This window comes from Myxocyprinus asiaticus, chromosome 15, assembly GCF_019703515.2.
Source record: "Myxocyprinus asiaticus isolate MX2 ecotype Aquarium Trade chromosome 15, UBuf_Myxa_2, whole genome shotgun sequence".
Lineage (NCBI taxonomy): Eukaryota > Metazoa > Chordata > Actinopteri > Cypriniformes > Catostomidae > Myxocyprinus > Myxocyprinus asiaticus.
In genome coordinates this window covers 26,210,156-26,232,443 of record NC_059358.1, presented here as the reverse complement: position 1 = coordinate 26,232,443, position 22,288 = coordinate 26,210,156, and the positions used below count along the sequence as shown (strand labels likewise).

The 22,288-nt window shown below is 37.3% G+C and overlaps 1 protein-coding gene across 1 annotated transcript in view; it reads left to right on the top strand.

The window, feature by feature from the left end:
• The window catches only part of LOC127452902 (neuronal acetylcholine receptor subunit beta-2-like), a 45,505-nt gene that overhangs the window by 5,974 nt on the left and 17,243 nt on the right, over nt 1-22,288 (top strand). Inside the window, exon 2 of the mRNA XM_051718773.1 lies at nt 20,419-20,564. Coding sequence (XP_051574733.1) covers nt 20,419-20,564 — 146 coding nt within the window. The remainder of the gene's footprint in view (nt 1-20,418; nt 20,565-22,288) is intronic.

Sequence of the window (22,288 nt, the reverse complement as noted above, 5' to 3'; positions counted from 1 at the left end):
AGTTGCTACTTTTCTAATTGCATTCACAAATAAAACGCTGTTAAAAATATTAGATTATATAGGCCAACATGTTCAAAGCCATCTGTTTTTGTCAGCACATTTCTCTATGTGTGTGGATGTGTGGATGCATATTTTTAGGAAGTGCTGGCAGTGTGCGGAATGAGATGATTTGGAAAGAAAGCCTTAATTGCCAGATGTGCTAAGTGAGAAAAAAGAGCATGAAGCCATGACTCTGCAAAGGGACTCATTAATATTTATCACTTTGCCTTATTCTCTCCATGTTCATCTTTAATGCTTTTGTAGTTATGATGCAAAGCCAAAAGCCATGCTCAGATAATTTGTAGAGAAACTGGATGTGCTTGAATCTGAGATTTCTTGAGAACATAATAAAGAAACAAACATAATAGCAAACAAATTTGAGGTTTGAGCTTGTTCTCATGTTTTGGAGAGATTTTGTACCAACATGTCAACCAACTTCAGCTTCTGTGTTGAAAAAATAAGATTGTCAAGGGAAGTCTCAAAGTCTCACTAGTCAAAATCCTACTGTATTTAATCTTAAAACATTTTCTGCCTCTCCAAAAAAAAAAAAAAAAAAAAAAAAGCATTGAAAATAGTGCGTGCCATTACAGTATAGTGATTTTAATAACTTCATAATGATTTATAAATTGAATACACTCAATAACACAACAAGCAGTTAACCCACAACAGAGATGTCATTAAGGAATTGAAAGTGACTGAGAGAGAGAGAAATAGAGAGAGAAAAATAAATCATAAAAAGCAGAGAGACAAAGAGGCATAATCACTGTATTTCCTTTAAAAAAGAATGCTTTACAAAGTCCTCTTTTAACTGGAAATCCTGTGTTATATTCTGACAAGATGTCTATTTTAGAAAATACAGATGTGTCCAAGTCTTGCCAAACCAATGTTCTTCTTTGATAGGCATAACCAAGTTCAGACAAGCCATTCCAAATCACCCAGACGTAAAGCCTGCCAACACAAGCTAGACTAATCGTTAAACCTCAATTAAAAAAACAACAACATTTATTTCAGTGGAGCATAAAGTAATGGTACAGAGGGCAGACAGGCCCAGAAACAGCAGACAGGTGTGTGTGAAGAGAAGCATAAAAATAAAGCACAGAGCTTTTCAAAGGAGAATAATAAGAGTGGCAGGTGCTGTAAAATTAGGGCTGACCTTTAACTTCAAGATGTTCGGCCTTAAGAATACAATGGCATGAGCATATAAAGGGATAGTTCAAAGGGGTAACTCTGTCATCATTTACTCACCCTCCATTCCAATTCCAATCGTTCCAATCCCGTATGACTTACTTTCTTTTGTGGAACACAAATCTTACCATTCACTTTCATTGTATAGAAAAAAAGAAGCAATGAAAGTGAATGCTGATTGAAACTCACATTTTGCCTAACAACTCCTTTTGTGTTTAATGGATGAAAGAAAGTCATGTGGGTTTGGAACAACATGAGTTTGAGTAAATGGTGAACTACCCCTTTAAGTACAAATGCTGTAACTGCATTATTATAGGCATCAAAATTCCATGCATGACAGATGCAACATGATGAAACTTCAGACATACAGTGCATCCGGAAAGTATTCACAGCGCTTCACTTTTTCCACATTTTGTTATGTTACAGCCTTATTCCAAAATGGATTAAATTCATTATTTTCCTCAAAATTCTACAAACAATACCCCATAATGACAATGTGAAAGTAGTTTGTTTGAAATCTTTGCAAATTTATTAAAAATAAAAACGAAAAAAAAAAAATCACGTACATAAGTATTCACAGCCTTTGCCATGACACTCAAAATTGAGCTCAGGTGCATCCTGTTTCCACTGATCATCCTTGAGATGTTTCTACAACTTGATTGGAGTCCACCTGTGGTAAATTCAGTTGATTGGACATGATTTGGAAAGGCACACACCTGTCTATATAAGGTCCCACAGTTAACAGTGCATGTCAGAGCACAAACCAAGCCATGAAGTCCAAGGAATTGTCTGTAGACCTCCGAGACAGGATTGTATCGAGGCACAGATCTGGGGAAGGGTACAGAAAAATTTCTGCAGCATTGAAGGTCCCAATGAGCACAGTGGCCTCCATCATCCGTAAATGGAAGAAGTTTGGAACCACCAGGACTCTTCCTAGAGCTGGCCGCCCGGCCAAACTGAGCGATCGGGGGAGAAGGGCCTTAGTCAGGGAAGTGACCAAGAATGGTCACTCTGACAGAGCTCCAGCATTTCTCTGTGGAGAGAGGAGAACCTTCCAGAGGAACAACCATCTCTGCAGCACTCCACCAATCAGGCCTGTATGGTAGAGTGGCCAGACGGAAGCCAGTCCTCAGTAAAAGGCACATGACAGCCCGCCTGGAGTTTGCCAAAAGGCACCTGAAGGACTCTCAGACCATGAGAAACAAAGATTGAACTCTTTGGCCTGAATGGCAAGCGTCACGTCTGGAGGAAACCAGGCACCGCTCATCACCTGGACAATACCATCCCTACAGTGAAGCATGGTGGTGGCAGCATCATGCTGTGGGGATGTTTTTCAGCAGCAGGAACTGGGAGACTAGTCTGGATCGAGGGAAAGATGAATGCAGCAATGTACAGAGACATCCTTGATGAAAACCTGCTCCAGAGCGCTCTGGACCTCAGACTGGGGTGAAGGTTCATCTTCCAACAGGACAACGACCCTAAGCACACAGCCAAGATAACAAAGGAGTGGCTATGGGACAACTCTGTGAATGTCCTTGAGTGGCCCAGCCAGAGCCCAGACTTGAACCCAATTGAACATCTCTGGAGAGATCTGAAAATGGCTGTGCACCAACGCTCCCCATCCAACCTGATGGAGCTTGAGAGGTCCTGCAAAGAAGAATGGGAGAAACTGCCCAAAAATAGGTGTGCCAAGCTTGTAGCATCATACTCAAAAAGACTTGAGGCTGTAATTGGTGCCAAAGGTGCTTCAACAAAGTATTGAGCAAAGGCTGTGAATACTTATGTACATGTGATTTTGTTTTTTCGTTTTATTATTTTTAATAAATTTGCAAAGATTTCAAACAAACTTCATTCACGTTGCCATTATGAGGAATTGTTTGTAGAATTTTGAGGAAAATAATTAATTTAATCCATTTTGGAATAAGGCTGTAACATAACAAAATGTGGAAAAAGTGAAGCGCTGTGAATACTTTCCGGATGCACTGTAATTATTTTAATGGCACTTATGATATTTCAGAAAATTTCTATCTTTTTTATATGAAAGGGGGCGATGTTAATTCTGCTGAGCAGTTTAACACTGCCTAGTAACATTAAAAGTGACACCGAAGAGTCATGTGACGCCATGCAAGGATCGGACGTGTGAACAGCAAGCTCTGTGCACTTTGCTAGTTTTAACACTTTTAATGAAATAAACCGGTGAGATTCGATACATTCTGTTTCATAACTGTTCTAGGAGGACAATATGTCAAAGAATTCAAAATCCTCGGGCTCTAGAGACATTAAAAGACACTTACATGCTCAAGCTGATACCCCCGAAAGGGCCGCGAGCCAGGGAGTCAGTTTAGTCGGAGAAATGCGGGAAATGCGGCTAGAGTTGCTGGGCATGTCGGCAATGCTGACAAAGGTCGTTGCTGACTTGAAGGATCAGACTGTGATATGTTGATCAATCACTGCCATGGCGGTGAAGTTCTCTGAGATGGTTACAAGAGAGGGGGATGTCGAGAAATGGATCTATATATTTGGAGTCATCGGAGAGGGAATTATCTGCTAATCAGCTAGCAACCAAGGTGGATTTGGAGCATGTCTGGAAGAAGTTGAAGGACATGGAGAACCGTAGCCAGCGGAATAACTTCCATTTGTCGGAATCCCTGAGGCCGAAAATGGTCGAGGTATGGTGAAATTCCTGGATGGGCTCCTTCCGAATCTGCTCGACATAACAGGCCATAAACTGGAAATCGAGCGAGCTCACAGGGTTCCGGCGTGGAGATCCATGGAGGGAGACAGGCCCCAATCAATTCTGGCCAAATTTCTGAGATCATCCAATAAAGATCTTATGTTACACAAGGCGAGGAGTAAAGGAAGGCTTTCTTGGAAAAACCACAGCATTTTCTTGTTCCCAGACTTTGCGAATTCGACAAGAGAGAAATGTGATCGATTCAAGGAATGCAAGAAACTTTAACATCAACGGAAGGTCGCTTTTGCACTGATATTCCCGGCCAAATTGAGAATAAATGCTAAGGAGGGCCATAAAACATTCACATGCCCACAGCGAGCGATGTCCTACATAAAGTCAGTGGAGTGAGTAAGTCATTTTGTGATACTCATGTTGCAGCCAAATGGACCAGCTCATTGATCATTCACTTGACTGTTTGAGGAAACTGAGCGTTTTTTTGGTGCTGGTTCCACGTAGCGACTGGAGTTTATTTTGCAGAGTGGCACACCTTCGGGACAGTTTTGTGGATGAATCAACATGCACTTTGAGTTTGTTTCGCCTATTGGCTGGAGTTTGTTTCATAGATTATCTTTTTCTGTGTAATTCTGTCTCACAAAATTTGTATAGAAACACTGGACTTGAGCAATCCGACGGCAACGTTGTCGTGGGGGGTCCTCGTAGGCGTACACGGACTGTTTGAGTTCAGAGGGATGGACGCCATTTGGCGCTGTCGTGCACAGGGTTAATGCGCACACTTTTCTTTTTTCTGTTTGTTTTGTTCAGGGGGATGTTCGTGTTTTAATGGTCCAATGTTGGAATGTCGTCTTTATAATCTTGTTTTTGACACACTATCTATTTTTCTTATATGTCAAAATGTCAAATGTTAATATGAGTGGATTGTCTCTCTCCATGTGGAATGTGAGCAGGTTGGGGCACCCCATAAAAAGAAGGAAGGTTATTTCTCCTCTTAAGCGTAAGAAATATGATATAGTGTTTCTTCAAGAAACGCACCTTTCTCCACAGGAAGTGGAAAAATTTGGGAAGATATGGGGTGGGCATTTTTTTATAGTGCTGCCTCGAGTAAGAGCAAGGGAGTCATTACACTGATAAGTAAACATCTACAATTCAAATGTCTCAAACAAAGTAAAGATAAATTAGGAATAGTTATTTTTGTTTTAGCTGAAATTCATTTGGCTAATATTTATGCACCTAACGTGGATGATCAGGGCTATTTTATAGATCTTGAAGGGATGTTGCAAGCCGCTGGCACCCCTCATGATATAATATTGGGAGGAGACTTTAATCTTTTGATGGACTCAGTCAAATCAAAATCAAATCACTTTTATTGTCACACAGCCATATACACAAGTGCAATGGTGTGTGAAATTCTTGGGTGCAGTTCCGATCAACATAGTAGTCGTGACAGTGATGAGACATATACCAATTTACAATAAACATCAGATTAACACAACACAATTTAAAGTCTAATATACACATAATTACACACAACAATATACAAATAATAACATACACAGTACAGTATACAATACACACAATATAGATACACATTATTCAATAAAAAAATAAATAAATAAAAAGTATATTGACATTCAGGCTGTCGGTTGATAGTAGTTGTTAAGAGAGAATAAAATATAATAATAATATAATTATGACAGTCCGGTGTGAGATATAAGAGTAAGAGTAATAAAGTGCAGTGCTGATGTATTTTGATCGTGGGAGATCAAGAGTTCAAAAGTCTGATTGCTTGGGGGAAGAAGCTGTCATGAAGTCGGCTGGTGTGTGTCCTGATGCTGCGATACCGCCTGCCTGATGGTAGCAGTGAGAACAGCCCATGGCTCGGGTGGCTGGAGTCTCTGCCTGGTATATTTTTCCTGGAGGGAGGTGAAGCTCACCTCCAATGATGTGTCTGGCAGATCGCACCACCCTTTGCAGTGCTTTGCGATTGTGGGCAGTGCTATTGCCGTACCAGGCGGAGATGCGGCCAGTCAGGATGTTCTTTACAGTGCAGGTGTAGAACCGTGTGAGGATGTGGCAGTTCATTCCAAACTTCCTCAGCCGTCTCAGGAAGAAGAGGCGCTGATGAGCCTTCTTCACAACGACTTCAGTGTGGATGGACCATGTGAGTTCCTCAGTGATGTGGACACCCAGGAACTTGAAGCTGCTGACTTTCTCCACTGGTGCTCCATTGATGGTGATGGGACTGTGTTCTCTGTCTTTTCTTCTGAAGTCCACCACAAGCTCCTTTGTCTTACTGATGTTGAGGGAGAGGTTGTGCTCCTGACACCAGTGTGTCAGAGTGTGCACCTCCTCTCTGTAGGCTGTTTCAGTCCTTGATCATAGTGAAGCAAAAGTGTGCAAGTCCCCTAGAGCAACATTGATGCTTCACAGGATGTGTAAAAATCTTGGTCTTACAGATATTTGGAGAACCCATCTGATAGGGACTATACATTTTTTCATCAGTCCATAAGATTTTTATATATATATATATATAAATATCTAAGTCCCTCATTTCATCTGTTGTTGATTGCTCAATTGGAAACATTTTAGTTTCAGATCATGCCCTGGTGTGTCTAGAGGTGTTGCCACATATGGAGAAAAGGGGAATCATATAGTTGTCGATTTAATGTATCCCTTTTGCAAAACTCCCGAATTCCAACAAATGCTAAAGACTGAAATCAATGTCTATATGGAGACCAACTGGTTCTCAGTATCCTCTGTGGGCATGGCTTGGGAGGCACTTAAGGCGGTTCTTAGGGGCCGGATCATACAGTATGCCTCATTCACCAAAAAATCCAAAGCACAAGACTCGTGAAATTGGAAGGGATTATTAAAAGTGCAGAGGATGAGCTGAAGCGCCAAATGTCGTCAAATGGTCTCAGAGAATTGACCTGATTGAAATACAGATATAATACTATTTTATCACGGAAGGTGGAGTTTTAACTATTCAGGGCAAGACAGTCATACTTTGGGGGGATAATGTGGGAAAATTTCTGGTTAGATATATAAAACAGAGAGAGCCTTTTTCTACCACTCCCTTCTGCTTGTGGTGATATATTTACCACGGCCATGGATATTAATAATGCTTTTAAGAATTCTATCTTGATCTTTATAGTTCCACGTCTTCCTCGTCTTCGTCAAAATCTAATATGAAGATATTAGAAACTTTGTGGAACCCTTAGAACTTCCTAAACTGACGTCTGAGCAAAACAATTCTCTTGATTCTGAGATAACCTTGGAGGAGTTTAGCGAGGTAATTAAGGCCTTGCCTACAGCCAGACGGCTTTGCCGCTGAATTTTTTAGATCTTATGCTACAGAACTGAACCCAAACAATTAATTATTTTTTTAAACAAAACAATACTTATATACATTTTAACTACAAATGTTCACTTCCGTACATCTCTGTGAAGTGTGCTCATGAGAGGGATGACATAAGCTCGTTGGTAAGGTCACACGCGGAGGAGGCAGGAAACGCGTCATTGTTTACAAGAGAAACTTGCACAGACCACAGCCCAAGCGCCGTTCACAAACCAAAACAGTCCAAAACAATTTCAAAACAATATAAAATAATAAAAAAATAATTTCCAAATAATAATAAAAAAACATTACTGCAGTAAATAACCATCCTTTATTTCAGAGCAATGCCATTGCGTTATCTACTTGTGCTTTTTCTTTAGCAGAAATATACAGGCAATATGACTGTCTGGAATTCAAGCCACACAAGATGTAGTAAGTGAAACCAAGTGATTTAAAGTACCCAGGATTTACAGGGTTTATACAGTGAGATCAATGGTACAGGTGATATCACACAGAAGAGAAGCTTCACAAACTGAAGAAGAGGTAACAGGCGAAACAGCAGAGTAAGCACTGAACAGATATCGATGAAGATCAAGAGCAAATACAGACAGGTAAATAAACACTGCGAGTCCTTTGTGTGAGACTTGACAGTGAAGTGGTGTGAAGGTGAGTTATTTATGCAGGCAGTGATGAGCGAGTGAATTGAGTGCAGGTGCGGTGAATTAGAAATCAGGTGATGAGGATCTGAGTGCTGAGGGAGGTGCAGTGCCCGAGGGAGGCATGACAATGACAAAGTTTTCACACATACCTGAGCTTGCTGGAAAAACAGCACAGGCATAGCCGATGAATTCAGATATCGACCCTTTGTTTCTTTCGATAGTTTGAAATCCTCAGGGGTAAAATGTTCACTGCACACCCTCCAATATTTGAGAGAATGTAGAGGTGTACTGATATCCAAGTTCAGCGTGATAAGCCAGAGCTTCAATCGCTCATGATCATGTATAGGCAATCGATGAAAAGTTTATATTTTTCCCGTCGTGCATTTTCTTTGGGGTTTCTGAAGGTTGAAGCATCCAGGATACACACACCAAATTTTACATCATCCCTCTCATGAGCGCGCGTCACAGAGATGTACAAAAGCAAACATTTGTAGTTAAAAAGTATATAAGTATTGTTTTGTTTCTAAAAATAATCAGTGGTTTGGGTTCAGAAGAATTTATTTGTCGACTGGAGTCGTGTGGATTATTTTGATGCACCCTAAATATGCATTTTGGACCATCAAAATAATGGAGTACATTCACTTGCATTGTTTAAAGGAGGAGGCCTGAATTGAAATCCTAAAAATCTTAAATTCTGTTTTGATGAAGAAAGAAACTCAGATACATCTTGGGTGTCCTGAAGGTGAAAAAATTATCAGCAAATTTTCATTTTTAGGTGAACTATTCCTTTGACATCTCTTATACATATAGATCAGGTGGGGTTTATTCTAGGCCGCAGCTCTTCTGATAACATTAGGCATCAATATCATGTGGTCAGTGGCGAATGATCAGACTCCGGTCGATGCCATCTCACTTGACGCCGAAAAGGTGTTTCATATGGTAGAATGGGATTATCTTTTTAAGATTTTGGAAATGTATGGGTTCGGTAATACTTTTATTGGATGGATTAAGTTACTTTATAGACACCTGGTAGCGGCAGTACAAACAAATGGATTAATTTCAGATTATTTTACTCTGGACAGGGTTGCCCTCTTTCCCCATTATTGTTCTGTCTTGCCCTGGAATCATTAGCAGCCACGATAAGAAAGGAGGATGATTTTCCAGAGGTGATGGCGGGAGGTGTGGCGCATAAGCTTTTGCTTTATGCAGATGATATTTTATTATTCGTCTCCGACCCTACTAGATCTATGCCTTGCCAGAATTATTAATTCCTTTTCTAAATTCTCAGGATACAGAGTTTATTGGTCTAAATCTGAAGATTTGGCTCTAACAGCGTACTGCCCAGTGACGGCTTTTCAGCCAGGTGCCTTCCAGTGGCCCAAACAGGGCATTAAGTATTTGGGTATTTTATTCCCAGCAAATTTGTGTGATTTAGTTGGAGTTAATTTTGACCCTTTAATAAAAAGGTTTTCGAGTGATGTGGGCAGGTGGGCTTCATTACATTTATCGATGATTGGGTAGGTTAATGTTATTAAAATGAATTATATTCCAAAATTCAACTACCTGCTACAGTCACTCCCTATAGATGTCCCCCTCTCTTATTTCAAGCAGTTTGATAGCATAGCGAAGTCCTTCATTTGGAATGGTAAACGTCCCAGATTACATTTCAGTAAGTTGCATAGGCCGATTGATAAAGGTGGGCTAGGCCTACCCAAGAATTTTTTTTTATTATTATGCATTCGGTCTTAGACATTTGGCACATTGGTCGCTTCCACCTGAGAGAGCCCCTCTCTGGTTTTGTATTGAACTGGAAGTTCTTGCCCATATTTCGCCATTGCAAAGCCTTTCTATCAAACTACTTGCAGAAGTTAAGTTACACCCCGTTATCTCGCATTTGCACTCGGCATGGACAAAAGTGTCCAGAGTGTTTAATTCGGACATTTATTTAAATGTAGCCTCGAGCATATGGCTGAACCCAAAACTATGTATTAATAAGTCCCCTTTCTGCTGGACAGAGTGGATTGAGAGGGAGGTTAATACGCTCGGTGACCTATATGAGAGTGGAGTGTTGAGATCCTTTGAAAATATGGTTCAGCATTTTGGGATTCCCAGATCTCAGTTCTTTAGGTATTTACAGCTGCGCCACCTGCTCTGTGCTATTTTTGGGAGTAGCATACACCCCCCTAAAGCGGCAGATACTCTGGGAGTGGTGATTACTGCTTTTGGAAAAGGTCATGAGGCATCAGTGTATTACTCCCTGCTAATTCAGAGTCAAGAGGATGGAGCTTCAACTTCTCTCAAGAGATTATAGGAGAAAGATTTAAACTTGGTATTGGAGGAGGGAGTGTGGGCTAGGATTCTAAAAAACATCAAGTCTACATCTAGAGATGCAAGGGTACGCCTTATGCAATTTAAGATTTTACATTGACTCTATTGGACCCCCTCTAGATTGTATAGGCTTTGTCTGAAAGACACACCCACATGCTGGCAATGCCAATCAGAAGATGGGGACACAACCCATGTTTTTTGGTGGTGTGTTAAGATCCAAGAATTTTGGTTTAGGGTTCAGAGTTTTATGTTTGATGTATTGGGCACTCAAATTTCATTTTGCCCCAGACTCTGTATTTTAGGTGGTGGTGCGGTCATTAATATAGGGGATAAACACATACAAATTGAGTCCTAGCCAGTGTTATGATCGGCAGACAGATTGTTCTAAGGGGATGGAAGTCGACTGGAGCACCCTCATTTTAAGAGTGGTGCACAGAGATGGGGAGAATGGCGGCATTCAAGGAAATGTCATGTAGAAGGCTGGGAAACTTAGATTTATTTGATAGAAAATGGGGCAGCTACTTGGCCTTCTTGGAGGGCTCTCGGGGAGGGGCAGTGGAGAGAAAATTATAGTTTTAAATGTGTGTGATTATTATATTGTATTTTGTATTTTGTATTTCAGTAAAAAAAAAAAGGGACACCGAAATGAAAAATAAATAAAAATAAATACATATTCTAAGAGGTAGAATTTGGGGACATATTGTCAACTAGGATTAGCTTATAAAGAAGACAAATGAGCTTATGAGGCAGACTCCCCTTGTATCCTTGTGAAATGTATGCAGTATGTGTGATGCACTGCAATGTGCAGTAACACAATAGCTCTCTTTGGCCGGCAGTTTGTTTGGCCTGTCCGTTATGAGTGTACTTTAGATGCTCAGATCAATACAGTCAGCTCGAAGCATATAATGCACATTGTCCTATTGTTCTTTAATGGACTTTCTTTCTTTCTTTCTTTCTTTCTTTTTTCTCTGTCAAACAGTATGTACTGCAGACTTGCCGTGAACAAATATAGCACATGTGATACCCAGCATAGAGGGACATATTTTGTGCTGAGGATTTTATCCCTAATTTATCAGCTATTCATAGATAGACTCATTGAATATACAGAATGTGACTGTGTGCTTTTTCCACACCTCATGCATTAGCTTTTTTTTTATGTAGGCATGAGATATAATTTCTTAAAATATTCTCTTTTTGGTTCTTCTGTCATTATATTCTAATATATTTCAGTTTTATCTCATTTACTGAAATACCATTGGTCTAGACATGCATAAGTGAATGTAAATATGGTATATGCGATGTGGATTTACACTTTTTCATTTAACATATCCTTTTATTCAAAGAAATTTTATAAATGAGAATAATACATGCAGAAGCAATTAATCCAAAAGTAAACACAATACAAGTAGTGCTACATACCAAATTTCCGCAAATACAGAGTAACATAATGCCAGTTTATTTATTTATTTAAGAGCATAAAAGGTTATTGGCTAGTCAAGTGCTTCGGGAAGAGGTGTGTTTTCAGTTATTTTAAAGATTGCAATGGATTGTGTTGTTTTTGGGTGAAGGTTAAGAGTTTTTCTGCTACCGAGGCATGTGTGTATATGTGAAATATCAAAAGTTTGTGTGTGTATGTGCATGAATGCTTACATACACTGAAAAAAAAAATGTGCTTCATGTGGTGCTTCATCTAAAATTTACTGATTTTATTCAAGACAAAAATATTATTTAACACTGAATCAACCAGAATACATTAGGTTACACCAACAAAACTACTTTTATGGGTTATGGGTTATTTCACAGTATGTCTGTGATTTGAAAAGAGTCCAGTACTAAAATACTGATACAAGTTGTATTAAGTTTGCAGGATTTGCAAGCAGGAAATGCAAATGCACTTATAGAGAGCTGAGAAAGACTCAATCCCACTGCCTGTTTTTATATAACACAACAATCATGCAGAGAGCCTGAGAGAGAGGATCAAAGAGGAAGAGTGGACGAGGGAGAGAAAACATGCTGATTTATTAAAATACCTTCTGCCTGAAAACAACCCCACACAACATTTTCTTAAAGAAGAGAGAGAGGAAATGGATGGATTGCCTGAAGGAGAGAGAAGAGAATGGAGAGGAAAGATAGAGGAATGTTAAAGCTGTGTGAATGGATGGAAGAATAGTCATTACAGCACCTTTATCTGCTTCCTATACTGAAATTTAGGTAAAGACTGAGACATCATCTATGTTTGCTCTACTGTTTGTTTTGGATGTGCTCACAAGTTGTTCACTATACTCTATCCACAAAGCAAATAGACAGTGGGGTCTAAAAGTCTGACTCTGAGATCAGAAGTGAAAATACTTACATTTTGCATTCGTCTAATTACATATTAAAATATTACAAATTATGTAATCAGCGCAACAATTTAAGTGAATAGTTGCATTAAAAATGAACATGAATTTCAGAATTTTCTTTAATGCCAGCATGTACTTGAGCTGTGCAAAACCTGAACCATGTTTCCTCTGCATGATTTGAGAAAAGAGCATCTTGCATTCATTAATGGAAGCAAAGAAATCTGACCTCTTGTACAAAGGAGTTATCATGGTCAGTGTCACAAATGTGTTTATTTGATTAGTGACCTAAATATTGCAGAATCTTAAGTGTTTATTATTCATTTTATGTATTATGTATTAACAGTAACACTTTATTTTAGGGATCAGAAATTAGACAGTCATTAATGACTAATAATTGGACTTGTAAGAGACTAGTTATGGACTTGTTTGGAATTATAAGTTATTTGTTAGGCCTTTGTTTGTTGATTTCTCACCCTTGCTTTATAGCCTCTTTACATTTGTTTCTTCCTAAAAAAATAACTTATTAGGTAAAAACAAAAGATACCAATAGCTAGTAAGGTGCAAATTAAATCCTTTATAGGTTCTACTTACGCTATGTGAATGTGCAACTTTAAAGTATAAAATAAATATAGAAGGCGGAGACTGTTCATGCTTAGTGTAAATAGCAACAAAAAGCATCCTCTTGTTAGGTGCTATTTCCACCCCTAATTAAATACTACCATACATTATAGGGGCATCACTGCAGCATGTTTATTTAGAGTCCCACAAACAGCCTACACCAACCCCTACCCCTAAACCTAACCCTAACTTTCCCTGCTTTGTTGAAATACTATATGCATTCTACATGTATTTGATTCTTATAAGCTGCACATTCACACTGAGAACCTATAAAGGATGTATTTTGAATCATCATACTAGCTACTGATATGTTTTGTTTTTAGCTAAGAAATTAAATGTTATGACAAAAGCAAATATAAAGGGGCTATAAACCAAGAACAAGAAATAAGCCAATAAAGGCTTAAAAAATACTTTATAATGCAAAACAAGTCTGTAACTAGTGTAATTATTAGTCATAAATTACTGTCTAATTTCTGATCCCTGAACTAAAGTGTTACTGTATTAACATTTTTTGTTCTACATTTTTCAAAAACCTAAAACTTTCTTATTATTTCCAGGTTTAAATTAGATTTTGAATCCCAGATTTTTAATGTGGACTCTTTTGGACCCCACTCACAGTACACCACATTCACTAAAATGAATAAATGAATAAAGACAACAAATAACAAAAGTAACACACTCTCATGGTCTTTTTGAAGACTGGAGCAATAAAAGAAGGCAAAGTGAGCAGAAAAGGACACTGCAGTTAGATAGAGACAGAGAGATTTAGAGGGGTGTGCAGGTGGAGATGAGCACAGAGGAGAGAAAGAGAGAGGGAGGTAGTGTTTATGGTGTGTGATAAGAGTCTTCATTGATCTGCTCCGAAAAGCCATTATTCCTGTCCACTGAACACAACAAGCAAGGACAAGCCAGTAAGAGAGAGGAGACAGAGAGAAACAGAAAAAGGGATGGACGAGTAGTTAGTGAGGGAGACAGAGGGAATTTATTATGCTGACCCTGAGAAAGGAGAAAGCAACAAGACAATCTCAATATGCTACATTACCTGTCAGTGCAGAGGACAATCAGTGTGTGTGGTCTAGCAAATGGAAATTATGATGAATTATATACAGTATACTGTATGTGTGTGTGTGTGTGTGTGTTATGAGCTATATAAGGGACATAACTTTATTGCATCGTATGTATAGTGAATGTTACAAATATGCCACTTTTTTGTGTTCACAAATGTTGCATTCATTCTAATAAGTAGTAGTTTAGCAAGGAATGCAAATACATGAGGTCTTGTGTCATTTTATTACTAATACACAGACTGAAGTGAAAATTAAAGCAGCTTTTACTTGATTTGATGAATAAAGCCATTCCACTGGATTGACTCTTAGGTGCTATTAGTCGATTGCAGTAAGCATGCATCATGGGTTTTATAAGTATGAACTGATGGATGTAAAATGTATTGTGATAACTACTTTTAAACAAATTATGGTAACAATATTACACATAATATTTGTAAGAACTTTTCAGATTTTTTAAATGAAATTTCCTTAAATAAATCTTGTGAAATCACCCAAATTAGTTAGTATTTAATCCTTGTTTTTTATTTATTTTTATTTTTTACATTTCTTTAAATAAATCATGTGAAATCACCCAAATTAGTTAGTATTTACTCCTTATTTTTTAAATGAAATCTCTTAAAAAAAGAAATTATGTGAAGTCACCCAAATTAGCCTTGTTTTTAAAAATGAAATCACATTAATTAAATCTAACATGCTTTATTCTTCTAATGATATTAAGCTAATTTATTCATTTTTATCAACTTAAAAATGATAAAAGTGCCATTTTACCACCTTTTTACATGATGCATTTTTTTGAATGCTTTATCAGTTTATATTTTAAATATTATTCCCACTCAAAGCATTTAAATATGAATTTAGATATATTTAGGCAGATCAATAACTTGTACAATAACCCAACAAGATATAAAACCCAAACACACACACCCCTACGGTTAAGTGCTGTATTTATTCTATCAAACAGTAAGCAGTGTACATTACACTAAACAAACTGTTTGAGAAAAAAAAAAAAAAAAAAAAAAAATATATATATATATATATATATATATATATATATATATAGTTTAATTAAAATACACAAATAAAAGCACCATTTAATGAAAAACAAAATTAAGGTCAAGTTTACAAAGGTCAACTTACTGTCAAATTTGTGCTGTAGTCAAAGTCTTATTATGACAAGCCTGCTCTAAAAGGAATAGTTTGCCCAAAAATGAAACATCTCTCATCATTGACTCACCCTCATACAATCCCAGATGTTTATGACTGACTTTCTTCTGCAGAATAAAAAAAAAGATTTTAAGAAAACTTTAGCTCTGTAAGTCCTTAAGTGATAGGTGAACCAAACTTTGAAGATTCTAAAAGCACAAAGACAGCCTAAAATTAATCCATATGACTCTAGTTTAATTCATGTCTTAAGTAATCCAATCAGTTTGGGGTGTGAAAATACCTAAATATAATTTTTATATGAATCATGACATCAGCAGTATCTTTGGCAATCATGAGCAAGGAGTTTTATGTTAGTCTGTTCTTACCCAAAACCGATTAGATAGCTTCAGAAATATTTTTTTATGAATTCATCATATTTAAAAGGTATTAAATACGGGAGTGTAATTTTAAAATGTTTTTATGGATTAAACCACTAGAGTCTTATGGATTACTTTTATGATGTTTCTGTGCTTATTTGTGCCTTGCATGATTTATTTGCATTCTATGGACCTACAGAGGTGAGATCTGTGATTTGTATGTGTTCTGCAGAAGATTGAAAGTCATATAGATCTGGAAAAGCACACATGTGAGTAAATTATGAGAGAATTTTCATTTTTGGGGGAACTATTCCGTTAGGCTATAAAACATATCCTAAAATAACTTTTCAAAAAGAACACATCCATGATATAAAGCTGCTAGACATTAAAGACAAGGTAAAATCTCAAACCTTTAAATGCTTTCCAAAAACAAAAATGCCATACATGACACTTGGCTAACTGGACTGGACTATATATCACACTTGCTGATAAACTTATAACATTCTCCAAAAACATGTCTCTAAAAGATTTGTTTTTGTGAAGAAAAATGGTAATTTGGTAATTATGGTAATAAACAAACAACTTGTCTTGCAAAACCAATGACAGTTATGCTTACTATAAGCTTGTATTATTGTTGAACTTTAAGAACATATCCCTCTATTCAGTGCAGTCTGGACCAAAACCTGGCCCAGAAAAACAAAGAAAAGGCTTTGCTTGCAGAACCAAAAAAAGTAGTTTGTTTTTAAGTGCTTGCAATCTTGGTGGATAACTTGCACACATCCAGTTCTAATAAGATCTTCTGAAAGGCCTCAAATGTATACCTCAGTTGTTTGGGATAGCTGAGGTTTAGGGCATATGTGAATCCCAGAAGAACCGCACAGGCTTTAGCCATATTTTCCAGCCCAGTCATGACTTGTACCCCCTCCAAGATGATGCCAAAATCCTCCTGCTCACCCCTTGTGCTGACAGTAATTAAGTGCTGCAGGAGTTCTTGCTGAACATCTGCATTAGAGCCCTCTAGAACACAAACACACAAGCATTTGATACTTCTCATGTTGCAAGTATCTCTAGCATGTCAGCATTTTAAAAAGTGATGCATGTATTTTTTTATGTTAAAATACTCTTGTATCTCATTTTAATATTCTGAGACAACTATTAGTAAACCATATTTAGCTGATTTCTCCTAAAAGTTTAAACATTGTGACTCTTCAGCTACATCCATAAAATCCATTCTGACTGGCTGTCTGCAATGCAACTGTTATGAGAAGTGGGTGCACAAAATTCAGTTCATCAGATAAAGTTTTGTTAAAAGTTACCAGGCTGTAACAATGAACACCTAGTCCAAAACTATTACTAGTGTATTGCACCTATCACCTCCTTTTGTGTTTCACAGAGAGAAACTTGTCCTGGTTTGGAAAGACATGAGGCTGAGTATTTTTTTTTAATAAATAGACAAAAGTACTAATGCATTTTTTTTCAAAACATCATAAATGTTCACAATAGTTTCAAGTACTTACATCATACTTTTGGAAGAGATCTTTCTCTTCCTCTCCAAGGTAATTTACCAAGCAACAGATTATAACCTGTCTGGTCTGGTCAATGCTTCTACCTGGGTCCTGAAGTGACAAAAGTTTGAAACCGATGAGAAGCATCAATTATACTGAAACTGATTATAGATAACATGTTTTGAAAATACCAGTGACAGCCAAGTGCCTTTTCAATGTCTGTCCAAGTGCTCCGCCTTTGGAGGAGAAAATGCAGATGAGCTTTGGTGCGTAAAGATCCAAAATTTTCATAAATGTTGGTTCCAGATGCACAATAGTGATTCTCTTAAATTCTTAATTTATCTGAAAAACAAAAATAGAATCAGATATTAATGCAGGCATGTGTCATCATGTGTAATGGTGTTAGAGGACATAAAAAATTAAGTATTTCATCATGCAAGGAAATAGAGTTGGTGTTTGATGACCTACCTGAAGGATGTCAAACAGAACAACTCATTGGGAGAGTGAGGTTTGTGCTTTCTACTTTTGTGTGGCACAAACATTCCATAAATATTTGTCTTAAAATCACACTCAGAAAATACACATTCTGCTGTTTCGTAATTCCTGAGATGTTGACCTAAATAGTTCCTTTCTGAAGAAAGAACTAAAAGAAAGCACTGCCCCTGGCTCCAAAGTTTCCAAAGCCAAATGAAATCTGCTCAAATGTGTGCGAAGGGCACCATGACTTTTAAAAGAGCACGGACAGCTGGAATGTGGACAAGGTATAGTATGGCTGTGTGTAAATGGTCCATGCTGTAATCTATAGTGTTTCAAAAGAGCTCCCTTTGAAGTTGCCTTCCATTGGCAAACCTTACACAGCCACACGACCTCAATCTACATCTTACAGCATGTTTGAACAGAAAATAGCCTTAAGATGAAAGTAGAAAGTATGAATGCTTACAAAAATGGAACTACAATACTTCCATGCAGACCTCTAAAAAAAGAAATATAATTAGTTTAATCATTTTAATTACATCTGTAATTTACACTAACAAAAAGTAGTATGCTATTTAAAACATGGTTATGCCTTGTTATATCTGTGCAATGAACACTTATTTAAACATTTTAATTGCTGCCTTTATGAAATGCAAGGCTTTATTTTTGTTAGTTTTAAAGGTTTAGAGAATATTTAAAGGCAGTTGTATGAACAGTATGCTAATGGATGCTACCTAAGAAAATTTAGAGCACATGGATAATAAAAATAAAACAGATAGACCTTGTTGCTGTTTCTATACAAACCATGATCTCTTAGCCAGTAAGTGTAATAATCATGTTACCCATTACCCCTTTTCGTCTTGGGTCACACAAGTTAACAAGTTAGTAGGAAATGTTCATTCAAATATTGTGATGTTACAGGCCAGCTAGCCATGTTTAATGTTCCATTACCCCAAACGTGCATAATTAACATGAAAATACCTTGACAAGCACACATACATTAGCTGTAGTGCATGTTGCTCGCCTCACTTAGGGTGACCAGATGACAAAAAGTCGGGACAACCCCCCTTAAATAATTAGTAGTTCAGATTAGTTTTCATTACAGTTTACAGTGTTTTCTGTCAGTTCAAGTGATGTAGGTGTGTCTGTTGCATTTACTTTGCCATCATACATAATTATAAAATGTATTTAGCTGTGCTGATTAATTATGCAGAAAATATTAAACTTGATTATATTTGAAGAAATTGAGAACTGGTAATTGAAAAGATACACAGTATTATTCTCTTTAATTAAAAGGATAGACAATCCGTTCACGTAATGTCATTTTATTTGTACTTCTGGAAAATATCCCTGAAATACGGGACTGTGCTTTTCCTAACCAAAATAAAACATGATAATTTCTTCCTTTTTAAATAAATAAATGCTTGACCGCATAAAATGCCTGAGAAAAACATGCATCAATCCATACACAGCAGTCAGCTTCTATAGAAGACCAAAACTGCCAAAATTAAAAATAAATAAATACAAATATTTGCATATAATTGTGAAAAAAAAGATATGTATTATTGTATTTATTTATTTACACATCCAAATGTATGTATTTCCTCATTATTTATGCATTTAATTATTTCCAAATCTATTTATTTATACATGTTATTATTATATTATATATTTCCACATTTATTTATTTCCACATTTATATATTTCCAAATTTCTTTCTGTATGCTAATGAAGGGGCATGTTTTCTCCTTCAGACATAGCAATTGAGCTGAGTGCTTCAGAGTGAAGCTTGGAGGCCACAGTGATATCTTGTGGTTGACAAAAGGAAATGCGAGTCTATAGACTTCAAATATAGCCACAGATGTGTGTGGATGTAAATTGTAAAATAAATACATAAATGAGGAAATACATACATGTGGAAATAAATATGGAAATAAATAAATAAAAGAATAAATAAGGAAATAAAATTATAAATACTCATTTATGTCACAATTGAAAATACATTTATTTATATGTACAAATGTTTTCATTTTTTACATTTATTTGGAAATTGATTGATTTATTTATTTTTCATTTAGGCGGTTTTGCTCCTCCATAAAGCTTCATCAGAGGTTGTGAAGCACGTCTTTTCATTTTCTAGTCTTTAACAACCACTTTAGACCAGGGGTTTTCAATCCTGCTCCTGGGGACCCACAGCTCTGCATATTTTGTAAGTCCCCTTTATCTGAAACACCCAGATCAGGTCATGGAGCCTTTACTAATGAGCTAATGATTTCAATCAGTTGTGTTAAATAAGGGTGACATTAAGAATGTGCAGAGATGTGTGTCTCCAAGAACATGTTTGAAAACCACTGGTTTATGGTTTACATACTACTATTTTTTTTTTTTTCCTGTTTCTGTGGTTGCCATGTAAAGTTCACCTTCTTAAATTTTGTTATATGAAAACAAATGAACAGAATTAATTATTTTATAAATCCAAGCTGTTGTCCAGAGATGCAGCAGTCCTCCATCAATATTCTGCTTTTTTAGTGTTTCTGTGTTTTGCAGCTGTGTCTTAGGTTTAAACAAAACTGCTAAACTGATACCACATGGAAATATGAAAATCTGATTCTTTTTAAATGTTAGGTATGCATATTGATCTATCTCTTACAGGCAGTCATGGGGCAGATACAGAAGAGAGACTGGTGGAGCACCTTCTTAATCCAGCTCACTACAACAAACTGATCCGGCCAGCCACCAATGGGTCAGAACTAGTGACAGTGCAACTGATGGTTTCACTGGCCCAGCTCATCAGTGTAGTGAGTGCTTTTTCATTCATTAATACAATGTTTTTGTAATGGTTGCCAGCTGGTATGTGATAGCTGTGCAGTGTGTAAACCTCACTCTCCTGGATTTAAGAGACACACTAGCGACCGAGGCTAGAGGCCATGGCTTTTAAAGCCTCCCTGCTAGTGTGTCCGGCTCCCATGTCGTGGATCGCCGGTTCGAATCCCACTCGGGCGGGTTGAGTATGACTGGTGACATTTACAATGTTTAGAGTGGTAACACTACATGGTTCAATACACTAACATTAATTCATGCATAAAGCACTATTAACAAAAACAAACAATATTTTTTCAGCATTTATTAATCTTGATTAATGTTAATTTATAAATATATTATTGATCTTTTATACAACCCCAATTCCGAAAAAGTTGGGACAGTATGAAAAATGCTAATTCAAACAAAAAGGGATGATTTGTAAATGATAGTCACCCTTTTCTATATTGAAAGCACTACAACTACACATTATATGATGTTTTTCCTTGTGAATTTAATTATAAATGTACAGTAATTTCAAATCAAATGATTGCAACATGCTCCAAAAAAGTTGGGTCAGTTGAGTGTTTACCACTGTGTAACATCACCATTTCTTCTAATAACACTTATTAAACATTTAGGCACTGAAGACACAAGTTTGTTAAGTTTAGAAAGTGGAATTTTCCCCCATTAATCCATTATGTAAGTCTTTAGCTGCATAATTGTACGGGGTCTTTGTTGCCGTATAGCGTGCTTCATAATGCGCCACACATTCTCAATTGGAGATGTTCAGGACTGCAGGCAGGCCAATCTAGCACCCACACTCTCTGCTCACACAGCCATGCACTTGTAACCGGGCAGTACGTGGTTTGAAGTTGTCCTGCTGGAAAATGCAGGGATGTCCCTGGGAAAGACGGTGCTGGATGGCAGTATGTGTTGCTCCAAAATTTTTACATATCTGTCTGCATTCATGGTGTTCTCACAGATGTGCAAGTTACCCATGCCATGGGCACTGACACACCCCTGGCCCATACAGACACTGGCTTTTGGACCTGATGCTGATAACAGCTTGGATGGCCCTTTTCCTCTTTGGCCTGGAGAACACGAGGGCTGCGTTTTTCAAAAACTATTTGAAATGTGGACTCTTCAGACCAAAAAACACAGTTCCACTGTTCTACTTTTCATCTAAGATGAGACCGAGCCCAGAGAAGTTGGCAGAGCTTCTGGACAGTGTTGATGTAGGGCTTCTGCTTTGCATAGTAAAGTCTTATCTTGCATCTGTGGATGCAGCGGCGAGTGGTGTTGACTAACAAAGGTTTACTAAAGTTATACCAAGCCCATGTTCATGATATCCATTACAGATGAATGATGTTTTTTTAAGTCAGTGACGTCTGAGGGATCAGAGATTATGCGCATTCAGAAATGGTTTTCGTCTTGCCCTTTACGCACTGAGATAAAGTGCGTAAAGTGCATATTCCTTGAATCTTTTAACAATATTGTACACTTTAGAGGGTGAAATGCCCAAAATCTTTCCAATTTCTCTTTGGGGAACATTGTTCTCAAAGTGCTGGATTATTTGCTGAAGAATCTGTTGGCAAATTGACAAATCTTGAATGATCCTTGCTCTTGAAGGACTAGGCTGTTTTTGGAGCCTCCTTATATACTATGACACGATTGCCTCACCTGTTTAACGTCTCCGGTTTCACATCACCTTGTTATTTTA